General features: G+C 39.8%; 1 protein-coding gene across 4 annotated transcripts; it reads left to right on the plus strand.

Moving 5' to 3' along the window:
- The first annotated feature begins 647 nt into the window (after nucleotides 1–647).
- LOC144052345 (large neutral amino acids transporter small subunit 4-like) lies at nucleotides 648–25,699 on the plus strand. 4 transcript variants are annotated; one of them, XM_077566313.1, is made up of 15 exons: nucleotides 648–820; nucleotides 2,827–3,051; nucleotides 6,656–6,875; nucleotides 6,951–7,006; nucleotides 7,098–7,174; nucleotides 15,733–15,825; nucleotides 16,849–16,982; nucleotides 17,830–18,041; nucleotides 19,433–19,576; nucleotides 19,797–19,814; nucleotides 20,053–20,179; nucleotides 20,344–20,476; nucleotides 21,388–21,461; nucleotides 22,530–22,653; nucleotides 22,760–25,699. In XM_077566313.1, the coding sequence occupies exons 2-15, from the start codon at nucleotides 2,892–2,894 to the stop codon at nucleotides 22,919–22,921; spliced, it is 1,734 nt and encodes a 577-aa protein (XP_077422439.1). In that variant the 5' UTR covers nucleotides 648–820; nucleotides 2,827–2,891; the 3' UTR covers nucleotides 22,922–25,699. The 4 variants fall into 4 exon arrangements, with proteins under 4 accessions (XP_077422439.1, XP_077422437.1, XP_077422438.1 ...); XM_077566311.1 differs by lacking the exon at nucleotides 648–820 and adding an exon at nucleotides 2,129–2,628; XM_077566312.1 differs by lacking the exons at nucleotides 648–820; nucleotides 19,797–19,814 and adding an exon at nucleotides 2,129–2,628.
- The last annotated feature ends 1,381 nt before the right edge of the window (nucleotides 25,700–27,080 follow it).

Raw genomic sequence — 27,080 nt, forward strand, 5'->3', positions numbered from 1 at the left:
GCTTTTCAGGTACACGCAGCAACGGAGTAAAATGGCCGCTAGGTGTCGCCCTACAAGTGTTTCTCAAAACTGGCAAAGTGTCCACAGTCCACATTCACATCCTTCTTAGAAGTTCAACTTCGGTGTGACATTTCGAGTCAAACGTGAGTCCATTTATAAAACACGTGCACGTGCATGTGTTCGTATCTTTTTTTCCTAATGTGATGAACAAAAGTTCGTTAACCTCCAACTTGGCAATATAAACTGTGGAGATGATCTCTAATAGACGAAAAGACTGTTTTAAGATACTTTGACTACACCTTAGTGCAATACAGTACAGTATTTGTCATTTAGCGCATGCATTTACAGAAAACGAAAAATGGTCAACAAACCAAATAAGGTAAGTTTTTCTTGTCTTTCCCCCCAGAGATGTATAATAATTGTCATAATCAAGTGCATTTTTATGCTCTATATGAGTTGCAGAATAAAAACGATTCTCCGATTCTCTTTTATCAACATCCAAGTGATGTTTACTCAAACGTCCTATTCTAGCAACACTTACAGCTGAGGAACAAAGCACGTGGAGTTTTGGCGCGCTCTGATTGGCTGAGGTTTGCCTCTAGCACAGCCCTCCGCCAATGGGAAGGCGACGTTGTTTGTGCATCGCCGCTGCGGCCGCTATATAATGTCGCCAATGACAAGGGAATGGAGAAACTCGCTAAAACAACCACCACGCACGTCCTACGAGACAACTTTGACCTCGACCGGCTTGTGGACGCGAAGAAGCGGATTGGGCTGAAAACGGCGATCTGTCTTTGTTCCTGAAGCCGCGCACATTCAGGTGGGTTGCCGCAACTGAGGATGCTCTGACTCACTCACACTCACAGCATCTGACTAGAGGTAATACTGCTGAAACACATTTTGGTTATTCTCTCCACCATTCCACTCAATTGTTACATACAGATATGATAGAAAATATGAATGACACCGAGTGTCGTATTGTGTTTGATATGTGGCAAAGAACAAGGACACTGATATTTCCATATAGCTCAGATATAATGTTTAGTCTTGTTTTCCCTTTATATCGTCATTATTTTTGATGTTCTCTATGCTACAGCGTGGCATCGGAGTGCAACTTATTCACGTTTTTTCCCAGTCAGACAACATTTGGCGACTTTTCCTTTCCAGTTTGTTGTTCCGGACAGCTGAGCGCTACTTAGTGATTCACTGGAAGTAAAGTTACTCAAGATCACGTCGTACAATTCCGGATAATAATATACGTGTCGAAATAAAAGCTCAGTTGCATAAAGAGAAAATATAATTCAGTACTCGTATGTGTGTGTGTGTGTGTGTGTGTGTGTGTGTGTGTGTGTGTATGTGTGCCCCACTTTTTTTATTTTTAACCAAATGAAGATAAACGACATTGCATGGCGTGGACATAGTTATAATTAAACAAAAGTCTCTTTTATTTTATAAGCGGAAGTGCTTGTTTACAGGACACCTCGACGCTTTTTTTTGTGCGTGGCGCGAGACACGCAAATAATGTGAGGAGGGGGCGATAGGCAGTCCAGTTCAGACCAGTTTTGGCGTTCTGACTTTGTCTTTATTATCGTGATCGTGATGATGATGATTGATGATGATGTGCTGACTTGCTCCGAAACAACACCAACACATCTTGAAATGTCTTACACATAGCCTACAGGCTTTTACTTCCTTAGTGACGACTGACAGAAGTTAGCGTTTAATGGGGGGTAAGGGGTTATTTAATAGGCAATGTGGAAATGTATGAGTCGACTTTTTATTTATTTTTTTGCTTCAAACATACAGTTAAGACAGACAAGAGAAACAAATGTGATTCACTCACAAATGTAGCGCTTTTTTTTGTTTCGTATTTATCCTGTTTAGACGCACACAGTGTCCTCGTGTAAGTGTTTACTTTCCGTACATGCCATACAGAAGGACGTGATATTAATTTCAAGCTCCCAAACAACAATCTCGCGCCGTGCTGGTTCGAACCGGATGAAGCTGGTGTTGCATTCATGTACTATCCGTTTTTCGGATGTCAAGAATTGAGTCACTTGGAAACGGAACACGTTCGGGTTTATATAGCTTTGAATTATAAGCAATGAATCTGTCTTAAAGTGTTGTCGTGGTGAGGAATCAGCCACCTAAAAACAACTGTCATCACTTTTCATAATATTGCTGTAAACATGAAAATTCCGACTGTCTTTTTAAACCCTACCAATTTAGACGAATTGAGATGTTGCATTAGTGCACATCGACGATACATGTTTTTAATCTATAAGTAAAATTAGATCTGGGGAAGGTTTGTCTTGAATCAGAACAGTTTGTACTCTCTACTAGTTGAATGCAGCATCCTCACGTGCAGCCAGCTGCTGCGTTTCCTATGTCATTAGCAGCCAATAGTCGAATAGCTATTTTCACCACGCTCCAATCAGATGTCTCAAGGGCCGACGGGGTTTACACGCCCACAGCGCTCAGCTGTTAAGCAGTCTCCCTCTCTGAGTCTGTACATCAGCAGCTTGAGGAAGGAACAAAGGCACCAGGATGAGTCACTGCCATTTTCTCAAAGCACCTTTACTGTTCATAGACCCACAGTCTCTTAGAACAGACTGATGTTTTTCAGAGGTGACAACTTTCCATTGAGTACCAAAATTTGCAGGTCTTGCACTATCACTGTTATATGATAAATTTAGCATTTAAAACAAACAAACAATATGTGTCACTTATGAGGTTTGAGTTTCCATTTCTGTGTTTTTTTTATACTGTATTTAAAATAAAAAGTGCAAAAAAAATAACATTGATTCACCCCCTCTATTCATCCAGGCGACTGCAGCCTCCCTTCCTCCTCTCCTGTCAGACAAGTGAAGTTTCCCCTCCTCTCGGTCGGGATGGCTCCTACCTTGGCCACGGCCTTCAGCCGCCGTTGGTGGATGGCGGTGACAGCGGTCATCGAGAACCTGCTTTTTTCTGCGGTGCTGCTGGGATGGGGATCCCTGCTCATCATGCTCAAGTCAGAGGGCTTCTATTCCTACCTGTGCAAAGCACCAGGTGAGCGAAATTCTGTATTACCAGAATGTATCAAGTAGCAGCATTATATATATAACTTATATATATATATATATATATATATATATATATATATATATATATATATATATATATATATATATATATATATATATATATATGCTAATTAGCACATTCAAGTACGGTATGTGTCCATTTACATTATTTTAGTGTTATTAGCCTATAACATGGTTAATTTATTTGTGTGGCAGAAAATATATAACATTGCCTGCACGGTTAGGTAATAAAGGTTTCATGATTGCAACAGTTGGCGCCTGGCACATATGAATACTTATAGGCAAAACTGTAACTGAATTTAAATTTGAATAACTACGAAGTCAAAACAAAGTCATTAGACTTTGTGGTTCCACTGTATTCTAGCTGCTGCTGTTATTGTCAGGTGTGTTTCAGTTCCTCTGCATAATCATTCCTAACTCTCCAAATCAGCACTAGAGAACCCCAAACTTGATTATTTGAAAATAATTTGTGACCTTTGTCATGTGAAGGAGTGACACAAAAGCGGATCTGAAGTACTTTGGGGCCTTTTTACCACACAGATGATCCTCTTTCTTTTTGTTTTCTCTTTGCGCTGTGATGAAGAGGAAGTGTAACCACACCTTAAGTGTCTTTAGAGACCCACTGAGTGGTGTTTTTGCTGAGCGGGCGTGTTGAAGTCTCATGATAAAACACACACAACGACACTTTGCTCTGTTTCAGGAAGCAGAGCACTTAAAACGGAAAAGTCGGGGAAAACAAACTTAGATGACCAGGCTCAACATTTCAAAAGCTTTAGCAACAATACAACTACAGTTGGCCCTGATTAGCCTTTTGGCAGATTCTTTCCTGTGGTGTAGACCTCCTGAATATGAAAATATGTGTTTGCTGTTCATTGTACCATGTAGAAATGTAGGTCAGATAAAGTCAGTCAACAACAGGCTGCAGGGGTGCTTCATCGTCTGCAGACTTGTGGGAGTTGCTTGCTTTGCCGCGCAGTTAATAACTGGAGCTGCACTGAATAAGGCCATTCATTCAAGCAGCCATTTTAAAGGGGAAGTGATGAAAGCGATGGGATAATTTGTGCATATGGTCTGGGCTGAGAGACTGCACATTGTCATCAAAGTGTCGAAATCATACCAGTAGGTTTGTGATAGCATTCACAATCATGATCCACTGGTGTTTAATTTGAATTGATTACATTTATTTCAGGAGATCAATCAACCAGTATGGATTATTCATTCCAATAGGACCTTTGACCTTCTCAACAGACTTTAATCAGCTGTTTTTCCCGTTTACAAAATAATCAGGTCAGGAAGAAGCACACGTTTATCTGTAGTTGCACTATAGTCGCTGTCATTGTTGAGATAAAACTCTATCTTGTTGTCCTACTTGGAATTTGGCTAAAAGCTGACACCGAAACCCGAGAGAGGGACAAAGGGAAGCGAGAGTCGCTTGTGTATCACGTTGCCATCGAAACTATTCATGGTTTGCAAGGTCTGACCACTGATTCCGTCAAATTTGCACAACAATGTTCGGATATTCCCAGGGCCAGGCTAATCACATGGAGAAAAGCCTCTTTTTGAAAAAACAACAACACATCAACTGTCTTTTATTTACATGAAGGGATATTTCACCACTATTGTTTTAATCCAAAAACATACAGGTTGATGGTAATCATAAAACCACGTTGGATATTAGTACAGTGTAGCCCCCAAAGTTGATCATACCCAGTTTGTTAACATTTTAACTTGTATGACAGGTAAGAATGTAAAATTGTTATTGTATCTTAAAAGGCCTGTAAATTAAAATGGTCACATAATGAATTGTGTTTGAGTTTGGAGGTTCCACTGTAAGATTCATGTTTACAGGAGGTATAAAGGTATCAGCTGTAATTTCCTTTTTATGGCTTAGAAACTTCCTTAAAGGATGTCAGGTCAATACTGACCACCCGTACTCACACTCCAGTAAGTGTGTGTCTGTGTGTGTGCAGCTGCCATGATGGAGCTGTGTGTTGTTGTTCATATGAAGATGTAAAATCACATGAAGTAAGAACCACATTCACCAAACTATTCCAAGTGGAATCCAGTCGGCTTAAAAACTAAAAAATACATGAAATTTCATTTCAGGGGGTCAGACAATCATTCTAAAATACAAACATCTTGCTGTAGCGAAAGTGAAATTCTTTTTCAAAACAATTATTGTATGCACATTTTTCTCATGTCATTTCATCGATTTTGGAAAACAAGAAAAAAATGGTGTGCAATCACATTTATATATATTTTTTTTCAATTGATTTATTGAAGTTTCACAAAAACTAACAAAATAACTCAAATTAAAATAGAAAAAACATTTTCATTAACGAAATTAAATCCGACGAGTGCTTTAAAAAACTAACTAAAACAAAAATTTTCATCTATAAAACTAACTTAGAATTATAGCAAAAATGCCCTTGATTTAGTCTCCATCAATTCATTTCATACATGATTGTTGATCTTTTATTATTTTAAATGTACTGTATTTATCCATCCATCCATCCATTTTCTTAACCGCTTGTCCTCACAAGGGTCGCGGGGGGCGCTGGAGCCTATGTACTGTATTTATTTGAAGTAAAATAGTTATTAAGGAATTGCAGTTTGATTTATTACACAATACTTAGTGACCTTTTTTCGTTCATCTTGCACATGACAAATACTTCATAAATGAACAAATCCCCTCTGAAAACTAATTAAAACTAATGGAATAAAAAAAAACAACATTGGTAAAAATCATATAAAGACAAGCTATAAAGAAAATTCCAAACTATTATAACCCTGATTTGGTAACGGTAAATGTCAAATGACTTTGCTATTAGGCTAACAATATGTAGCGTTCCTAAAAGGTGACCATAGATGAGAAGAATAAAGCTTCAGATAAATGAACCATCGCAGATTCAAAGCAGCATCTTTTTGTTCATCTCTTGTTCTTGTGTGACTCATAAAAACTGCATAGACTTGGCTGAAGCTGCACTTGACGATGTGCCCTCAGCATGAAGTTAAAGAAAACCCTCTGATGACGTTTATTCCTGTTTCCCCCATGGCCAAAAAAGTGCAAACTGCTGAGTCCTTCTGTTTTGTTTTCCTGACAGTTTGAGCCCGAGCAGATCGAGTTGAACGGGTTGTTTTTCTACGTCAGCCCTTGCCCGGCCTGTTGATGCAGTCCAGTAGGGCAGATGAACAAAAATAGAGCACACGTGTCAAGTGTCGATTCCGCTACTGGGAAGCGGGCGGGCGTGCAGGCAGACGTTCACCATTCTGGGAGCTTGTTGACTCGCTCGTGTTGTTATCCCGGCTGTGTGTTTACGTGACCGTTGGATCACTTGGCATTTTTGTTCAGCAGCTCAGCTTTCAAGAGAGGGAGGGAGAATGCCTCCAGAGGCACGTTCTAATAATAATAATAATAATATAAGCTAACAGATGCATGATGAGAAAAGATTGAGAAAAAACAAAGCAGCACAACATTGGAGAAGTATTCAGGTACTGAATTCTATATGCATTCAGATGTCTCAGTGGCAGATTTCCCTTTCATCTCTGGTTGTTTTCTCTCCATCCAGACAACAGCAGCTCCAACTTCAGTCTCTCCAACACGTCCGACGCTGAGGCGTCCGACGCTGAGGAGTACTTGGAGATGCACGGCTGGCAAATCTGCAAGGACCAGGATGAGATGCTCAACTTGGCCTTCACCGTGGGCTCCTTCCTGCTGTCCGCCATCACCCTGCCCATGGGCATCGTCATGGACAAATACGGCCCGCGGAAGCTGAGGCTGCTGGGCAGGTGAGCTGAGATGTGACATTGTCCAATGAGCGTGTCTACTTTACATGTTGACATGCAATGACTTTGCGTTTCCAGTGCCTGCTTTGCTTTCTCCTGTCTCCTCATCGCCTACGGAGCCAGCGATCCCAACAGTATGTACAACCACTTATGCCAATACATCATATGTCCACAGTTGATGATATAGACCCGCTATGGTGACACAACATCTGTCTGGTCCTCTAGATCTGTCCATCCTGATCTTCTTTGCATTGGCCATGAATGGATTCGGAGGCATGTGTATGACCTTCACCTCTCTGACGGTAAGAGCGCTGCTATGATATCTTATTTATAGCCGTCATGAAAATGCCAACGGGATTGGCCAGGTCGTGAAGTCGAAGCAAAATGCCAAAAAACACCAGCCTAATTTGATCTCTACCAAGGACCTTGTGAAGTGGAATGTAAATGTACAGTAATTTCTCGAGAATAACACACACTCAAATATAATACACACTATGTAGGCCTACTCATGAATACTGCATTTCCACGATTTGTTGGTTGTTACCGACTCTGTAGGGTTCAGATAAGTTGGATCCCTGCCTTGAATAGCGTATCCGTATCCGCGTATCCTTAGCCATTTACCACTCAGACATTTGCAGACTACAGCCACCAAATTGTATTCAAACTCTCAATGAGTAGTCCATTAACACCTTCTACTGGTGTAAAGTTGATACTGCAGTCGAGCTTTGGGGAATGGGAATCATCTTACTGCGTCCTGCTTGTCGTGAGCTTCAGCTCGTTCTGTATGGTTAGTTTAATGACCATTACCTGTTACTATGTGGCGTCTATGGTATTGTTGCTCAAAAATTGACGTTTTATCTGCGTAGTCATTTGTGTTTGACATTTTCAAGTTCTCTTAAAGCTGCCCCAAAATATTTTTACACTAGACTTTTTATTTGACCATTTATGACTAAAACATGTTTTAATTAGTAGAGATTAGCACTTATCTGTTAATAATCCAAACTGCTGCAAGCCTCTGGCTAATACTAGGATTCGGGTTTGAATTTCCCGCCCCCTGTGGATGTGATGTCATGTGCACATTGTGTAAACGTGAAGAAGGGAAAATGCAGTTACATTTTTCGGCCACAGATGGCAGTAGCAACTCGAAATTCAATTTTCTGCGTTCAGTAACTTCAAGTATGGGAAACCATAAATTAATAACTACACGCTGATGCACACGCACTGATACTTCCGTGTACGGCATCTGTACTGGCCTCACAGAACCTTTCTGCTATCCAAGTAGTTAAACACCTCCACACAATATGTCTATCGATGCCAGGACGGGTTCCGACCTTTTCTTTGTATGTGAAACTATAGCAACAAATATAGAAAAGTAAATAAAATGTACACGAGCCAATCATGTTATGCTAATCTGTGCAAACAAACATGATGGAGCGTTCTACAAGGTAAATAGTGCGCTTGTGAACAATTTCTAACGCATCAGCTTTATATCTTCTTAACATCAATTTACCATAACCTATCTGTCAAATACTTACATGACTTAAGCATCAAACACAACTCGACAACAACTTTTTCACTTCGTTCCATGATTCCTTTTTTTTTTATGTGAGCAGGAAGCTCATACTGTCTTCTTGCCAAGTCGCTCTCTCGCTCTCTTAAAGGGGCAGCGCCTTCTTAAAGGAAAAGGAATTGGACCAGAACAATCCATCTTAACTTTCTTGCAACATGCTATTAGTTACCAAAATAATAATAACAGGGGCAAAACAGCATCAGAAATTATATGACATTATAATGTGTGTAATTAAAATAATTAATTACATGTGTGTGTGTGAGGCATATTGTAAATTCACGGATGAGCGTTTCCGCTGTCTCGAAATCTTCAGATGATAAATCCGATGCCATGTTATATCAAAAGGACACGGTAGCAACAGATATGATATGATAACACCTATCAAATAGAGATGCATGCAATCCTCTGAAAATCACCGTGAGTAGCGGAAATAGTTTTTAGCTTTGCTTTTGTTTCTTGAAACTACGTGAAGCTCCGAGTATATAACAAGGAAGTAACCATGAAGTCCGGAACAGCCAAAACACTAATTTGTCCTTAGTTCTGCATGAGGATTGCGTCAAAACTACCACATTACATTACACACATTACATGAGTACATATAAATTTGTAATATTGGACATCAAATATCAAATTGGAATAAAAGTACACCTTTTTCGCAATACCGAGGTACTGGTAGACATCTATACAATGTGACTAACAGTGATGTGAGTGGCATGGTCTCCAAGTTCACTCTGAGTGCTAGTGCGGATACGTAAGCAAATGGAGGGATGGGAGTGGATGAGAAAAGCCCGAGCCGAGCGGTCAGGGTGAACCCATCAGCGAGATAAAAGTGCTGCATCACAGGAGAGGCCACGTGAGAGCCAGAGTAGAAAGAAGCACGTAATCTATTATTCACTGCTACTCGGCTGGTGTCTGCTGGCCAAAAAAAGACCTCCGCTCATGAATATTTCACCTGCAAATGAGCAGATACTGTACATGGCAGCAGTGTGTGTTGCCAACTTTACAAGTATCTCAAACCGTTCCTGCACAAACTGCATCTTATCCATCATATTTGACAGAGCGTGTCCAACATTTTTGCATCAATGTTACTTGCAGGCTGAGCAATAATAATCCACTTTGTCACCGCAGCAAGGGAAGCTAACGTTTATTTATACGCCTGTATGCACCCCCCGCCCACTCTTTGCTGTCCCCTGTTCAGGTTGCCGTGCAAGTTTTTACCACCCTCACTTGTCCTGCTCTTAAATCTGAGGTTGTTTTTGTTCCTCTCCAGTTACAGCCGGTCTGTTTGCAAGGTCGGACCTCCTTCCAACTGTCAAAACTGCCTGATGTGCATATGTAGATGTGTGTGTAAACAACACCCCAAGCTTTCAGCAGGGTGAGTTATAAGCTCCCTGTCGCTTGTGTTTATCGCTTCATGTCCAGATTATTTCTTTCCAAGAAAAATAGGGAAGGGGGAAGTAGGGGTGTCAAACAGTTGCGTATCAGTTTTTCTTAAAGCAGAAGTCAACCCCCCAAAAAATGTCTTGACAATATGTTCTATAGAGCCCGACTAGTCTAAATATACGGTATTCTGGTTAATAGGGGTGGGAATCTTTGAATGTCTCACAATTCGATTCCGATTTTTGGGCCTGCGATTCGATTCAGAATCGATTTTTGATTAAAATAATTTGATTGACAATGATTTTTGCTTCAATCTATAGATGTGCAAGGAATTGTAATGATCTACTCCAGTCTGACTCGCTAATGCTAATTAGCGCGCGACACTTTTATCACTCAAAAGAACGGCTCCACTGCAAAAAAACAACAACTTTTATTGGAATAACTTGATCATGACTTTTTCCTTCTACTCGGTTTTCTGTGTCCTGGCTGAGGAAAATAGGGACTTCTTGTCTGCCTCTTAACACACCTGAGAGACTCTTGAGCATGTGTAGTATCTGTGCACGCTATATGAAACTCCCCCTCATTCTCTCTCCCGGCACGTGTTGGAGCACCTCTTGCTTCCATATCTCCACTCTGAGGCATTTCCTTTTCGCATGCGCTATCCACAAGATGGAGGCGGAAAGGGGGAATTGGACAGAGAGAGCAGTTTGTGGTTTGCTTCCAGACCAGCGCAGATGAAAGGAAATATGTAGAAAGGATGAAGAGAGTGTAGTCGCTGATATCAGCCTCGTGTGGATGAGACTTGGTGGATGAGTGCGACTTTGGCAGGCATGTAGGTCACGCCACATTGGGTGCAGGTCTGTGCAACCTGGCGAGCTGGAGGGGCTACAAAGTGGCCCTTATTCGCACTGGAGGTCAGCAAACTTTACTGTCAAAAGAGCCATTTTAGGCCAAATAAACAACAGAAAATCTGTCTGGTGCCGCAAAAGTTTTGAACATTATAATGAGCGAAACAATGTGTTAGTGTTCGACTATTGTAATGAGGGCCCAAGAGCTAATAAGAACTGGACCATAACGGAAAATATGCAGCATCCAATACGTAGAGATTCATTTTCTTTTACTTTTCGTCTTCCGTTTTTTGATTCTTTTCTTTTTGTGTGTGTGCGTAATTTTTCAAACTTAGTTTTCCATACATTTTATTATTTATTTTTCTGTCCTTCTGTCAAATTTCTGACATCCTTGGTAATTTTATGAACATACTATATTTATGGTCATTTTCTGCCTCTCTTCTTCCTTTTTTGAAAATTTTATGGCTATTTTTTAAACATTTGTTTCTGCCTTTTTGCTACCAATTTTCTGACATTTTTGGCAATTTTGTGTATATAATATGGTAATTTTGTATTTCTTATTTTGTTTTTGGACATTTTCTAGTTACTTTTTGAACGTTTTCTGACTTTTTTTTTTTTTGAATGTTCTGACTTTTGTTGTTGCAATTTTGTGTACATAATATTGTAATTTTCAGGATTTGGGCATTTTATAGTTACTTTTAAGAACATTTTCTTTGGTGACTTTTTTTGAAACATGAATTTTCTGACTTTTTTGACAATTCCAAAGACATTTTAAGGTAATTTTTGCCCCTTTTCATTTGTTTTGGGACATTTTATGGTTACGTTTGCTTTTCTGCCTTTTTAAAAGTAAATTTTCTGACTTTTTGGGCAATTTTGTTTACATTATATGGTCATTTTTTGCTTTTCCTTTTTTTCACTTTTTGAACATGTTTAGGGATAAATAAATAAAAATCCATCTACCTTTTGTCTCTCTTTTTCAGACAGCTTAATTTTTTTGGAATATTTAATTATTAGTTTTTTTTATGTAAATCATCAATTAATTTAAAGAATATGTTATCTAAAAATGTTAAATATGTAAAAAAGATTATACATTAATTTCCCCCCATTTTTTTTTAGAGATTCACAGGAGTGTGATTAAAGAGCCACATGTGGCTCCAGAGCTGCAGGTTGTAGACCACAGGCCTAAATCATGTCATTGTTAAAACGTTGGAGCGAAACGTGATGTCGGGGCGATAGCCAGTCTGCGGTGTGTCAGCTGTTGTTTGCTGATCTTCCAACTCAGCTGGCTGCACTTTATGATGGATGGAACGGAGACGTATGCTGTGCGTCAGGTCAGGACCGGTCCGAGCTGGTTCTCAATGGCGCATTGGCAAGCGGCAGAATTTCCACTTGCTGCAGCAAACCCTCTTCCTTCTTTCGTTTCCCTCTTCGATGCTCTCAAAAGGCCTCGCTCTTCGTTTCCTGTTTCAGCCCGCCTGCTGCATTTAGGGACACTGCTTGTTTGGTCATTTTGTAGTCACCTTTGTGACACACGCTGCATTTTCTTTTTCAAAGCTCAGCATACATTCTTATCCAGAATTGCAAAACGTATGTGGACATTGAAACTCTTGGCCGAATCAGCCAATTGTACAATTTAATTCATTCACTGCCATTGACGGTTATAGACGTAAAAAAATTATTTGAACTATTTCTATTAGTTTTACATTTTTTTCCACTTTTATTAACAAGAGTATGAAACCCTTTTTTTTATTGCACATTTAGAACAGATATAAAATTTGTGATTAATCGTGAGTTAACTCATGAAGTCATGCAATCAATTCCGATTTTAATTGCCAGATGCTCCTAATCTTGAATTGTAATTAATCACATGACTTCAATAGTTAACTCACGATTAATCATAAATTTTATATTTGTTCTAAATGTTAAACTAATAGAAATAGTTCAAATGAATTTTTGACGTCAATAGCCGTCAATGGCAGTGAATGATTTAATACGTTCCAACACCATACTAGGCCAAATCAGAGTGTAGTCCAGAGAGCATTTCAACATTTTTCATCAAATCTATCATTCCGTTCTTTTCATTTCATCAGCTAAAATAGTTATTTTGTTAGTTGGACAGCCTACAAATGTATTATGTTGACAAATATAAAAATACCGTTGGTGTTGGGCTAGAGATTTTTCTAAATACCTGCGTGGTGGGATGAGCTCTTTACGACAGCCGATGTCCATCTGCACCTGACACTAATCAAACCCAAGCATCGAACCGTGATCCTATTTGCATGTGACTTTTTGGGAACCAATATGGCTGTCCAAACAACCGTGTCCATCAGTGTGTACACTTCCACTCTCTGCTTGGATACACTGAGCACAGAGCTAACAAAAGAGCTATTCAGGGAAGGTGCAACAACGACAGTAGGTGGGTTGGCAGGGCCGCTTATCTATGTTGTCTCCATTTGTACGCCAGATGCACATTCTGGTATTTATTTGCCCTACAAATGAGAGTCATGAGTGTAATCAAGTGAAACGTGAACACAAGACGGGACGCATGGTTGATCTGCTTGCATACTGTATAGTGTTTTTCAATTGACGGGTTTTGTTTGTTGAAGCTTTTTGTGTGTGTGTGTTTTTTTTTTTTGGGGGGGGGGGGGGGGTGGCAGTCGGTCCCAGTTTTACTTTTGGTTATTTGCTGCTTGTCTTCATTTTAATTTTCAAGCTGCACCTAATTGCACCTTTAGAAACTTTTTTTTTTAAAACAGAATCATTTTTCTATTTTAGGCGTGAGTTTTTATTCTTATCGTACATGACGAAATACTATCTTAATTTGATTGTACTTGGTTTGTGAATCTCTTCTCACACAGTACTACAACTTGAGATCACAAATTATTTTGTGCTCAGCACATCCAGTCGGTTCAAGGTGTGATCTTGTAATCAGCAGTCTCAGCACCTGACCATGCATGACCCACAACCCCCCCCCCCCCCCCACACACACCTAAAAAAAAACACTTGGCGCCACCTTGTTTCTTTTACAGCCTTTAAAGGAGACGGGGTGGCAAACGTGCTCTGTCACACATCAGAAGGCGTGGAAGCCGGTCTGGACATGCTTCAACACAAACACTTTTTTTTTTCTTTTTTTTTGCTCAGGCATGGTTCCACTCATGTGATGTGGTTGTTTTCGCCCACTTAGTCCCTCTGAGAAATGACTGCCAGTGGCAACAGGACTTCCTTGAAATGAAATTCTACTATAGTTGCTTTGTAGCATCTGGATTGTTGACTGATGATTTTCTAACTTTGGTATTTTCTCTCCCAGTTTAGTTGTCATTTGTGCCATCATAATCGGAATGTATCAAAAGTATTGGACCAACATTTGTTCATCACTAAAACAATAACAAACAAAATAATGAGAGCATCCCACCCCCACTTTTCTGACCAATGTGGGTCCAAGTTGTGCAAGCTAAATACGAACCCCGCAGCAGACTGGATCGAAATGAGCCAAACAGGACAATGAGTGGTCATTAAACCTGCTGAGCAGCTCAAGTATGCTGAGCTGGACACACGCTGAGCAAGGTGTTTGTGTGTCCTCTCCACCAAGTAGGCCAATGGTTATGTATCTTATCCCGGCGTGAGTGGGCTGTCCCCAAATCGATCGTAACTGCATTGTGATGTCATGTGTATTATATCAACAAAGTCATCTTTGTGATGACAGTGAAAGAATTAGTTTCGTTTTGCTAAATATGATCCATAAAAGTCCTTCATTTGTTATTGACTTCTTGAAGAGGGCTGTTTACAGTGACGCATATTTTGAATAAGAACAGTATGTGCAGAGGGCCATGATGCAAGGCCAAGGGGTTGTCTCTCTTTGGATTCAAATGTGGAAGAAAAACAGGGCAAGATTGTAGAACAATGCTTAACTCATTCACTGCCATTGACGGCTATAGACGTCAAAAAATCATTTTAACTTTCTATTAGTTTAACATTTGTTTTCACTTTTGTTAACAAGAGTATGAAAACCTAGATTTTTTTATTGTACATTTAGAACAGATATAAAATGTGTGATTAACCGTGAATTAACTTGTGAATTCATGTGATTAATTCCGATAAAAAAAATGTCATCGCCTGACACAATTTATAGTAATCTTTTTTTTTTAAATCACGTCAGGCGATAAACATTTTTAATTGAAATTAATCGCATGACTCCAATAGTTAACTCACGATTAACTCATTCACTGCCATTGACGGCTATAGACGACAAAATTTCATTTAAACTATTTCTATTAGTGTCACATTTTTTCCACTTTTATTAACAAGAGTATGAAAACCTACAAAAAAATGTATTGTACATTTAGAACATATATAAAATTTGCGATTAATCTTGAGTTAACCAGTGAAGTCATGTGATTAATTACAATTAAAAAATTTAATTGCCTGATGCCCCTAATTTAAAAAAAGAAAATATTATTAAAAATTAGCGGCGTCAGACGATTACATTTTTTAATTGTAATTAATCACATGACTTCAATAGGTAACTAAACAAAAATAAAAATAGTTAACTCACAATTAATCACAACATTTAGATCTGTTCTAAATGTACAATAAAAAATTCTAGGTTTTCATAATCTTGTTAACGAAAGTGGGAAAAAATGCGAAACTAATAGAAATAGTTCAAATGTATATAGCCGTCAATGGCAGTGAATGAGTTAATAGGGATGTGCCCTCCACTGGTCATTAAGCAGCAGGATGTGTGTTTATTGTGTGTCATTTTCAGGGGAAATAACACACAGGTTACAATAGGTCAGTTTCAAGTCAGCCGGCTCAACTTCAAAGGCAAATTGCCGCCTCCTGCAATAACTGCAGAGCTTAAATGATGCCCTAATGGCAGTACTGTACTTTGAGCCACACTTTGGTGCAAGAGTCCGATTGTTTTCATTGGATTATTTCCCAAATATTCATTGCCACTACGATTACATTGATCCGTGAAGTTGCAAACATTATACACACTTGTATATATTACTATACTTCCCCTCTCCTCAAGATGCTTAATGATGTGTTCTTGCTTATTTGTCAGCTTCCCAACATGTTCGGAGACCTCAGGTCGACCTTCATCGCCCTGATGATCGGATCGTACGCCTCCTCTGCTGTTACTTTCCCCGGCATTAAGGTAACTACGGCTGTCACCAAACTTCTATACAAACAAAATTCTGCCTTTTCACAATAAAAATTGTCATTTCTGATTGACACTGTCACAGAGGTATTACTAGTACTGATACCAGGTATCGGTATCGGCCCCTGCTCTTGTGGCCGTTTTCGGTCAGGAACTAAAGGCTGCAATGGTTATTTTGCTTTTATTGACTGCCACAGGGGCTCCGCTAAGAGAGCACATACTGTAAGTCTTCAGTTATACTCAACAATTTAATTCTATTTAATAGTACATTGTCATTGACTACTGCACTGCTATGAGATGAACAGCGGAGAACGTGAAACAGGAAACGGAAATATAAAGCAGCCTTCCAAATTAAAAGCATGGATTTCAAAACAAGATGTTATTAAACATCACACACTAAAAAGCTTGAGGAATTCTTAACATGGTAGATATTCCAAAATTACTTGAAACACGATTGTATTGAATAGAGTTATTTGCACTTTACTGTATTCCTTAAAAAGAAGTTGTACAACCACATATTTAGATTGGGACTTTTTTTCCCCCTTGCCACTGGATAATTTCATTTTATTTATTTATTTATTTTAATTCCTTTTATTGGGTGCTTTATGCAAAATGACTTGAAATTGAAAAAATATAATTGCCATAAATTTCAAATAATTTTAAGGAAATTTGCTATAATTGGGATATATAGGTCTTTTTAAAAAAGATATGTCATTGTTTTTGGGGGGAAATTGTATGAATCATAGATACTAAAGTTATCGGCACTTGGTATCGATGAGTACTGAAGACTTGAGTAACGGTATCGGTCTAAAAAAAAAAGTGGTGCCGAACATCCCTACTAGTAATGATTTAGGTCTACAATTATTTAATGCCTCTCTTGCAGCATCAATCAAAATAATACATCAGGAAATTGATTTTGCATTACATCTGATTAGATGGTGCTTTTTTTCTTTCTTTCTTTTTTGGGGGATGCGATCATAATCACTAATGCTCCTCCATCGTTTGTCTCGCTACCTGTAGGTGATCTATGACCTGGGTGCTACCTTTATCTCAATCTTGCTGGTTTGGGCTGGTTGCGCCTGCCTGGTCTTCCTGAACTGCTTCGTCAACTGGCCTCTGGAACCTTTCCCTGGCCCAGAGGACATGGACTTCACGTAAGAAACATGACACACACGCAAAGGCAGATATGTGGCCCTCTAAAGGACGTTATATTAGATGATCTCCTGTTTGTTGCCATGTTACTGGAAAGCAGCTATTATAATCCTTTTACAGTCGTGAGTAATCTAATATTTGAATGGCGACATACACACATCTGAAAATGCCACCTCAGTGCAAGTTTGGTTTCTATCCAAATGTTTCGAAATTTGTATGCGAATTTTGTGAATATGCGTAAAACGGACAGGCGACTTATGCCCATTTCCATCCGCTCATCTTTTGTGAATATGCGCCGTGAGATGACGTAGTGACGAAACCTTGGGACAATGGGGAGTTCCAGGTGGGAATGTTGGTTTTGACGGACTGAATGGAAGTAGTTTGTCTTGTTGGAGTCCCTCCCGCATGTAAGTGAAGTGTGTCGTTACATTGAGAGCTAATGTTAATAAAGACATCTAAAATTGCATTAATGTTTTTTTCTTTTTATTAATTATAAAAAGAATCGTGTTTCTTCATCTCCTAAACATATCTTACTTTATCATCCGCCATTTATTGTGACTACAAACGTGCGTGTGACGTATCAGTCAAAACGTGTGACATATAGCAAGTCTTGTAGTCGCTTATCCGCAAAACCTGTTTCCATCACCGAAATGCGCATTTTCCTTTTTTCAATACGCTTCAAAAACCACCCCCTCAAAGCGTAAAAACTGTTTTGCGAATTTTGGGCCTTTTTCCGAATTTCTGGCGTTTCCATTCCGTTTCTCTTTCGCAATTCTTGAAAACCCGAATAAAAATAGGTGGATGGAAACCCACCTTTAAATGACAACTTTGACATTCTCCCTCCCACAGAGTGAAGATCAAGTTCAGCTGGCTGGGATTTGACCACAAGATCACAGGGAAGCAGTTTTACCGGCAGGTGACCACCGTGGGGCGCCGTCTGAGCGTCAGCAACTCCATTAAGCAGCAGCAGCCGCCGTCCAATGAACTGGCTTCTCAGGACGCCAGCAAGATGTGCCTGTCCACCGTCGACCTGCAGGTCAGCTGCAAGAAACAAGAAGAGGGTAAGGCAAACACTTTGTAATTTGTCCGAAATTCTAAATGCAAATACAAATTAAATGAGTCGTGAAACTTCGGGATCCACTGCGCAAATAAATTTCACAATTAAAAGTGTGACATACTTTCCACATGGATCATGTCTCATTAAAACTCCACAATCCGGAAATTAGGGCCACTCTTCGACTTCCCAGAATCACGCCTCTTTGGTGGTTGCTCACAAATTGTCAGTTTACACATGGTGGGCGTGTCACAAGTCTGGACGGGTCAATTGGCGCACCTTGAAGGTGTGCATAGCAGGCACGTAAAAATCTTTTCTTTAAATGACGCAAGCATGGACGGTATATTATGACTGTTAAGTAAGCAGTGAAGCGATCCAACTAGTTGTGATGTGCCCTTTGCCAGCATTTGAAATTCCATCAGAGAGCGAAACGCACAGAAAAAACATTCGTAACTATGAATGAATGGACCTTGTGTGCCAGCTTTGTGTAAATACAACAGCACAAAGGCTTTCACACATCCCACAGTTAGAGAATGTGTAACATGTTCTTTACACAAATTCAGGGTTATGTGCATAATTTGACAGACAGACAAAAGTCCTGTGACGTAACTCTGAATAATACATTTGATTTAAAGTCATCTATTCGAAATTGTTATGTGTGCACACAACAGACGTCAGTTCATTAAATTGCCAAGTTTACAATTGCCTATAATAACAGTTTGTTAATAGCTTGCTGTACTTTTTTTTTTTTGAAGTGGAAGTCAGCCTTAAACATTTATTGACAATAATATGTTATGTGTGACCTCACTAGTCTAAACATGACATTCTGATTAATATTACATTTTTGGAATATGAGTTATGAAGCAAAATCCATCCGTTTTGATCCATCTCAGGGGGCGGCCATTTTGCCACTTGCTGTCGACTGAAGATGACATCAATGTTGCTGAGGGCTTAGGCAACGACCAATCACAGCTCACCTGTTTTCTGAAGCTGTGCTGTGATTGTTTCTTAACTGAGACCTGAGCAACATTGATGTCATCTTCAGTTGACAGCAAGTGGCAAAATGGCCGCCCCCTGAGATGGATAAAAACAACTGGATTTTGCTGCTTAACTCATATTCCACTAATGCAATATTAACCAGAATACTATATGTAGACTAGTGGCACTGCATAAAACATAACATTGTATATATATATATATATATATATATATATATATTTAAAAAAAAAAATCGTTGACTTCCACTTTAAGGTGTGACATACTTGTTGACTTAATAAGTCATGTTTGTAAACCTCCACTTGCACTATTGGGAGCTTGAGTCCGACTCGAGCCGTCAGCAGATATTAAGGGAAGCGCCAGCGATGTGATCTCGCTCTCGTCTTGTCATTTCCTACGCAGCTCAGACCTTCATGAGGAGTGTGTTGAGCCCCATCTTTCTCCTGAGCGTCATCACCATGTGTGTCACCCAGCTACGCCTCATCTTCTACATGGGCGCCATGAACACCATCCTGGAGTCGCTAACAGAAGGAGACCTCAGCACAGGTGTGTGCGCACTCATGCTTTTCGCACAGCTTGCTAGCGGTCCTCCTTTTAATGTCTAACCACTCATTTCATGCACTGAATGTTTGTTTTTAACCACTTGACGACGTTCTCGCTCACTCAGCTAATCTGTTGCTTCTGCTTAACACCCCTCTCCCTGTTTCCTCTTCTGTCCGTCTCTTGCTCTTTCCTCTCGTGCTGTCATGCTGCCTTCCTGTTGCAGTGGAAAGGATGGAAGTGGGTAAGAGACTCCCAGCCAACTATTACAAAAGTCAAACAGCAGTGCTTTTCAGTTCCCTTCCTCGGCCGGCCGTCTCAATGTTGTGAAAGCACGTCTGACTCAAAACGTGGTCATAACCTAAAAAAGCGCTTGTGACGTGACGTCAACCCAATCTGCTCGTCTGCCATAAAAATCAACACTACTTTAAAAACAAAAAACGTATTTATAGCTTCAGTTTTCACTGTTGTCTGTCTCTCAGTAAGCACGTACACGTCCATCTTCGGCGTACTACAACTATTGTGTCTGGCAACCTCCCCTGTGATTGGCTACATCATGGACTGGCGACTGAAAGAATGTGAGGATGAAAATGACAAGTGTACGGCGAGGTGAGATGTAATCAAGACATATCGAGCTGGCACCTTCTGTAGCCAAAGAAAACAAATATAAATCATATTCTGGGATATTTTCAACATTTAATGAATCTTCTGACTTGATATGATACAACAAAGTGAACCCAAAAAATCTAACTTGCTTAATTCTTGCCTATCAGGGAGCCTGGCCAGCCTCGTCGGCCGGACAAAAAGATTCAAAAGATTGTCAACTCCACCCGAGCCTTCATCTTCACCAATTTACTCCTGGTGTGCTTTGGAGTCACTTGCGTCATTCCCAGCCTCCCACTTCAGGTACATACCCATACACAAACAGAATTGTTTTTCTGAAAAGGCGTCACAAAGGGCTTCCAGATGTCCTTCCATTTTTTCCCCCTGTTTTCCAGATGTTATCCAATCCTTTGTTCCATATGGGTACAGTATGTCCTTACATGTTGTGTTGAAACGAAGAGATGGACTTTCATAGTTATTTAGCGACATCTAGTGGATCAAATGCACATTGAAGCATATTTTTCATATTTGATGGAATCCCCATTTCTTGAAAATGGGTGTCTGTTCTAGCATTACTTTTATCTGCCATTTTTAAATTTTGTCTTAGTTTTAGTCCACTTTCAATCTGGTTTGGTAGTTTTTATCATATTAATTCAACTTCATCCCATTTTTATCAAGTCCATTTTTAGTCGACTATAAATCCATCATTTTAGTCTAAGGAACATTTTATTAATCTAGTTTTAGTCAACTAAAAGGGACAACATTTTAGTCTTTTAACCTTTCACGGTAAATCCACCTCCTGTCTGTGCCATGTGTTTGTGCATGTTGCACTTCCTAGCTGCAGATTTAAAAGGGTGTGTGTCACTGTGTGTCACATGACAGTGTCACAGTGACACATTAGCAGAGCCAAGATTTTACAAAGTCTTATCATTTTTGTTCAAGAACTAAAATGTCCATAGATTGTAGTCCAGTTTTTATTAAGTGAAGTACATTTTCGTCTCTTCTTCATTAGTTGACAAAAATGCATACTGATTTAGTCACAGTTATTGTTTATTAAGGAGGGTTTTAGTCTAGTCTAGTTTTAGTCAGTGAAAAATGTGAGTTGACGAAATTATTTTTGTTGACGAAATTAACACTAGTCTGTTCCTTCATGCAAACTATTGCAACCACTAACCTGCTCGTTAATAGAACATGTTTTTTTTTCTTTTCTTCAGATTTTGTCATTCGTCCTACATACAATCGTGAGGGGCTTCATCCACTCTGCTGTTGGAGGCCTTTACGCTGCTGTGTAAGTTTATGATACGGTCTGTTATACTATAACGTCACCCTCTTAAAATTATTGCCTCAGTCATTTTTGATTTGGTATTGAAAAAAAAGAAAGAAGCTTTTTAGGAGAGGAGAGCGCGCCCTCTGTCGGCTAAAAGCAATACCTGAATTCCCTGTGGCAGATAGTCAGAGACTCATGGATACAAGTTCACCAGGAACTCTTTAACCGCCTGTAAATCTGTTTTTTCTACATAAAACCTTGTGGCGTCAGTGTTAATGTTTCTGTAGTAAACCAGTTAGCACGTTAGCTAAATTAGCATGACATGATGCATAAAGTAATTCACACATGGTGGTTTTAACGCCACATGTAACATATATAACCACATATAACCTTGTGGCAAGTAACATGATATATAACCTTGTGGCTTACAAGGTTATATGTGGTCAAAAGCTGGAAGGCGTTCAAAGCCCCGCCCTCAACCCCGCCCTCCACGTTAAAACACTGTCAAATAGTTGAAACTGAACAAAAGAGAGCTAAAACTGAAAACCAGAGATTGAAGCTGAAAACCCGTGACACTCGAAAAAAATCGAGACTGTAAAAAAAATCTGCAGATTGGCATTGAAAAAGACATGATAATACAAAAATGATGCTTAAAGAAAATTGCGTTTTTTTAATGTCTGTATTTTATTTTTCAATACAACTTTTTACAATGCCAATACTTGTTTTAATGTCAAAGCAGGTTTTTCCACAATGACATTTTTTTTTCAATACCAAATCTCATTGTCAGTGTTGTGGCTCCATTACTATAACAGTACATTTCCAAAAACATATTTAAACGTATCAATCAGATTTATTAGCGTCACATGTGTTTTAATACTTGTGTAAGTGCAATAGGCAGCAAACAACAGTGGCTTTTAGTTTTTTTATTTAAACTTTAAAAATCAATTTTTAATACCGCTGAATCCATTTGCAATCGTTTTAATACTACGATCAATGCATAAAATAAAATAAAATAAAAAGATCATCGTTCCCAAACTTCTCACCCCTATCGAACACCCTACTAACCATGATGTTGTCGTTTCCCCGCAGGTACCCATCCTCTCAATTCGGCAGCCTGACAGGCATGCAGTCTCTGATCAGCGCTCTGTTCGCCCTGCTCCAGCAGCCTCTATTCATGGCCATGGTGGGACCGCTGCAGGGAGACCCCTTATGGGTAAGCAAACCCATAGACAAATACAGTATAGGATGATCACTAGAGTGGGTGGTTGATTTTAGTTTTATAATCCATGGCACGTGTGACAACTTGATGTTGTCTTCAGGTGAACGTGGGCCTCTTGGTGCTGAGCATGCTGGGATTTTGCCTGCCCTTCTACCTGCTGTGTCACAGCCGACACCTCCAGCGCCTCAGAGACGAGCGCGATGACGACCCAAAGATTTTCGTCAAGCTGGAAAACAGCAACAAGATCGAGGCTTTCGTCTAGACGCGGACGACGTCCACAAACTCGATCAGTTGAACCGCACGGAGGACGAGAAGAAAAGAGACTAGGCAGGAGTGGCAGAGGTCACTCGCCTCTTGTAGGAACTGCAAACTGTTGCTGTTGTGCCTCTCTGGGTTGGAACATGCACACGTTCACATACACAGTCATTACTGGCTAACTGCGTTTCCTGCACAAGTGCACAGTTTCACCATCACTGACATTGAACTCTGTGAGAAAGTGGATTCACACAAACACACGCACGTCATTTCAAGTTCCCTGGTGGTACAAATGCATCACTGATGTACAGTAAGCTGTTAACAGACTGGTGGTGATGAGATATCCCCGTTCAACTTGACATTTGATCCAAATCATATTTTGCATTGTTTTTGCTCCCGTTAAAAGAATTGGGACGTAGAACAGCACAGCCGAAAGGAAAGTGCGCAGATTTAAGAGAAGATTAAATACGTAAATATATAACCATGAGGACTTTGCTTTGGGACTGGTGTGCTCAGACGTAATATAAAAGTTGGAGTCCATTTTCACGTATAATAGACATGTCGAGTGAGGGCATTAAAATATTCCACAGACAGCAGAATTGGTAGCAAATCAGTGGTGACATCATGCAGTGGATGAAAATGTTTCAAACTGCCGCCTCTGCTGGGTACTTTGTATCACCACCACCACATTAGATCCAACTTTAAACATTTGCTCTTTTTCTTTGACATGTTTTGCAGGATATTGTCAAATCGTTGTTGATTATATGTTACAAAAATGGCGTGTTAAAGAAAATCAGATATGGAAAAAGATGCTGCATGTGTCAAGGTTGACGCGGTGTGGCGGTGGATGGAGCAACCACACCATTTGCTCGTGTGGCTTAGCTGTAGCGAATAAGCGCCTCTGTGAGATGCTAGGCCAGCACAATGTCTGTCAGGCAACATACACACGTTTACTTTTTCAAAGTACTCAATTTCATAATTGAAAAATTAGAATGCAGAAAAAAAGCACCTGGAATCACTTGGCTGCATATTTCCTTGGTTTTCGTTCCATTTGTATTGATGTGAATCCTCTCTGTAAAAACAACTCATTTACGCTCACCACTCAGATGATGAAAGGGATAACTGTACAATCAAGTCTGAATATGAGCAATAGAATCCAAATAGTTGCAAATGTTTTGTGATGACGATCTGAAGATGTGTCCTGTTTGGCATCAACTCACAGAGGCACTTCAAAAGAGTGCCTCATGCTGTATGTGCAAATGATGGAAGACTACACAGGATGTGTCTCACCTCTTCGCCCTCCATCTTTTACTTCCATCCGTCCAAATGACTTCGAATGCCCGAGCTGAGAGAGCAGCCTCTGCCCCGTTAGATGCTTCCCATGAACGACTCTGTGAAGAAACGAATGGCACACGATGCACTTTAGACCCCCTAGTATGGACCTCAGTTGTGTATTTGTGAATCGTAATTTGCTCCCATATGTGGCAAGAATAATGCTCGGCTGCTGGCTGGTGGTGCATGTCGCCAAAGAATGTCAAATCAAAATATGGGAACAGAAAGATTGACTTTTTATATACTGTAGATATATATATATATATATATATATATATATATATATATATATATATATATATAATAACACCTGTAAAGAATATATTTCATAGCATGATGATTTTGTTAGATTTCTGTGCTGGGCCCAATACGAGTCTTGTCTCTCAGCTCGGCAGGATGGAGGATTTCCCAAGTTCATAAATGCATGCAAACTTTCTTACATTTCAGTGGCTATATTTCCGTGACCAGGTTTTCTGCCGGCTTTTTGCACAACATGCACAGGTGCTATATTTATGTGAATGTGACTGCTGACATAATTTTGCCATTTGAAGCCTCTCGCAAATGCAGACATTTAGAAAGAAAAATAGGAGAGCAACTTAGAATAATTGATTTTTCACGTTAATATAGCCATTGTTTGTTTTTCAAAGGAGAATTTTTGTTCAGAACAGACTTGGTTCACGTGTCCGCTGTGGATGCAAGACAATTAGGTTATTTTGACGCTCTTCTTCTGTTTCAGCCAATAGCATACTCAGCTTTGATCCACAAACAAGCTTTTGGACTCTTTAAAGACATTTTTGTGCACAGAAATGTCCTACGATCGGATGTGTCTCAAGTTAACTGTCACATACCTGTTCACAAACTTCTTCTCCTATGTTATAATGGTTACACCCTTATGTTGAGTTGGTTGTTAGAATGGATTTGAATCTGTATTTTCCCTGGCACTTGTACTTTTTAACAACTCCCCAACTTTTCTTGATTCCATCACCTTTCTGGTCTGATGTCAACTCTGCAAATGACTTTCCAGTCTGACTGATGGATTGATATATTGATGAACTGTTTGTCCGCTGACTGTCAATCAAGGTGCCATATATTTTCCCTGCAGGTGCTTCTTGTCATGTTCGTAATGATCGATATCTGAGCTGATGCTTCTTTTCTTCTTTTTTTTTACTTCCCAGACATTAATATTTTTATGAATGATTTTCATTTCATTTAAACTTCTTAGTTTTAAGTTTTAGATTTTTTTTACATTGTATATTTTATTTTATTATCACAATATACATTGTCCTTGTAATCATGTAAAAATCAATGAAAATAATAAAGTGACATTTGTATAGAGTGTGTCATTTAAATGCAAGAAATGCGCATTTCGGCACTGTTGAACAGCAGAGGCAAATTTGTTGGCCCGTGCTCTTGGTAAACCTGCTTAGCAACAACTTGTACCATGCACTGCGAAGTTGTTTCAAGAACATCGAACGTATTTGTGTCTTACCTCATATAAACAAGTTGGACCTGACTCTACCGTTCCCGTACCAGTTGGATCATGCGTGCGGTAGAACTAGAACCGGTCATTGTGTGAACATTTAATGTATAATTTAATGATGGAGACCTTTTTATAATGTTTGTAAACAACATGCACCACACTGTAAACCCGAGCGTTTAAAATAATCAAATAGATTAAGTACACAATACTCAAAAGATTTATGAAATCTACTACTAAATTAACTTTTTTAAATTGGTGTAAATTTGTATGCTTTTATGACTAATTTGTACTAAAAAAGTTTTGATTAAATTGAACTATACTAGTTTTTGGGTAACTTAAAAACAAATTAGCTGATGTTTCATAATTGATTTTACTTATTAATTTGTAATTTTATTTAAGCCCTTTAGTTGACATTGTATATGATAATTTGTTCTCCGTTTCCAATCTGGTTTAAATAAATGAATAGTAATTTATGTTAAATTATAAACATATGCTCATAGCAGGCGGCCAACTGGTTAACATGTCTGTGTCAGTAAGGTGGGGGCTTTAGGACCCAGATGCGGGAAGGCAGGGCAAGGAGGCAGAGGTGCAGTCCAAAAAGACGTTTTAATATCTAATCAAAAAAAACCTAACTTCAAAATACAAAATAACCTGAACTAACAAAACAACTAAGGCGAGACTAACAACATGACATGGATCCTGATCAGGAGAAGAGGTCAGCGTGACGTGGCGAAAGACTTACGACAGTTGCAACAGCAAAAATGAACCGACACAGACAGGGGGGAGACAACCGACTAAATACACCAACACTAATGACATGACAAGACACACCTGGCTGAGGGCACTGATTGGATGACACATGAGGGTAATGGGGAAAGGTGGACACAATCAAGGTTGACACAGACACCACACGAGGAAGGGCAAGTGACCAGAAACGAGAGGAGTCAGACTTTTCACAATAAAACAGGAAATGACAAGACAAGGGGGAAAACATGACAGGGAGTAAACAAGACTGAAAGTAAACATGACAGAACCCCTCCGTCGAGGGACGGCTTCCAGACGTCCCTTAAAAAGTTCAAAAACAGGGCGGGCGGAGGGGGCGCGGAGGCGGGAACCTGACACATCCCTCCAGTCCAGTCCGGGGGACGTCCCGGACGCCAGACGAGGGGAGCCCGGCGGCGCCGATCTGGAGGGCGCCCCGGACGCCACACCGGAATAGGACGGCCGTGGGATGAACATCTCCTGTCCACCCCCATGGGCCTGACACCGCCATGGAAGAAGCGAAGAGACCCCGCTCGAGAGCGGCCGAAGCCAGGAGGCCCGGGGCTGCAGAGGGTGAGGACGCCCGGGGTCC

Source organism: Vanacampus margaritifer, chromosome 5 (genome assembly GCF_051991255.1).
Source record: "Vanacampus margaritifer isolate UIUO_Vmar chromosome 5, RoL_Vmar_1.0, whole genome shotgun sequence".
Classification (NCBI taxonomy): domain Eukaryota; kingdom Metazoa; phylum Chordata; class Actinopteri; order Syngnathiformes; family Syngnathidae; genus Vanacampus; species Vanacampus margaritifer.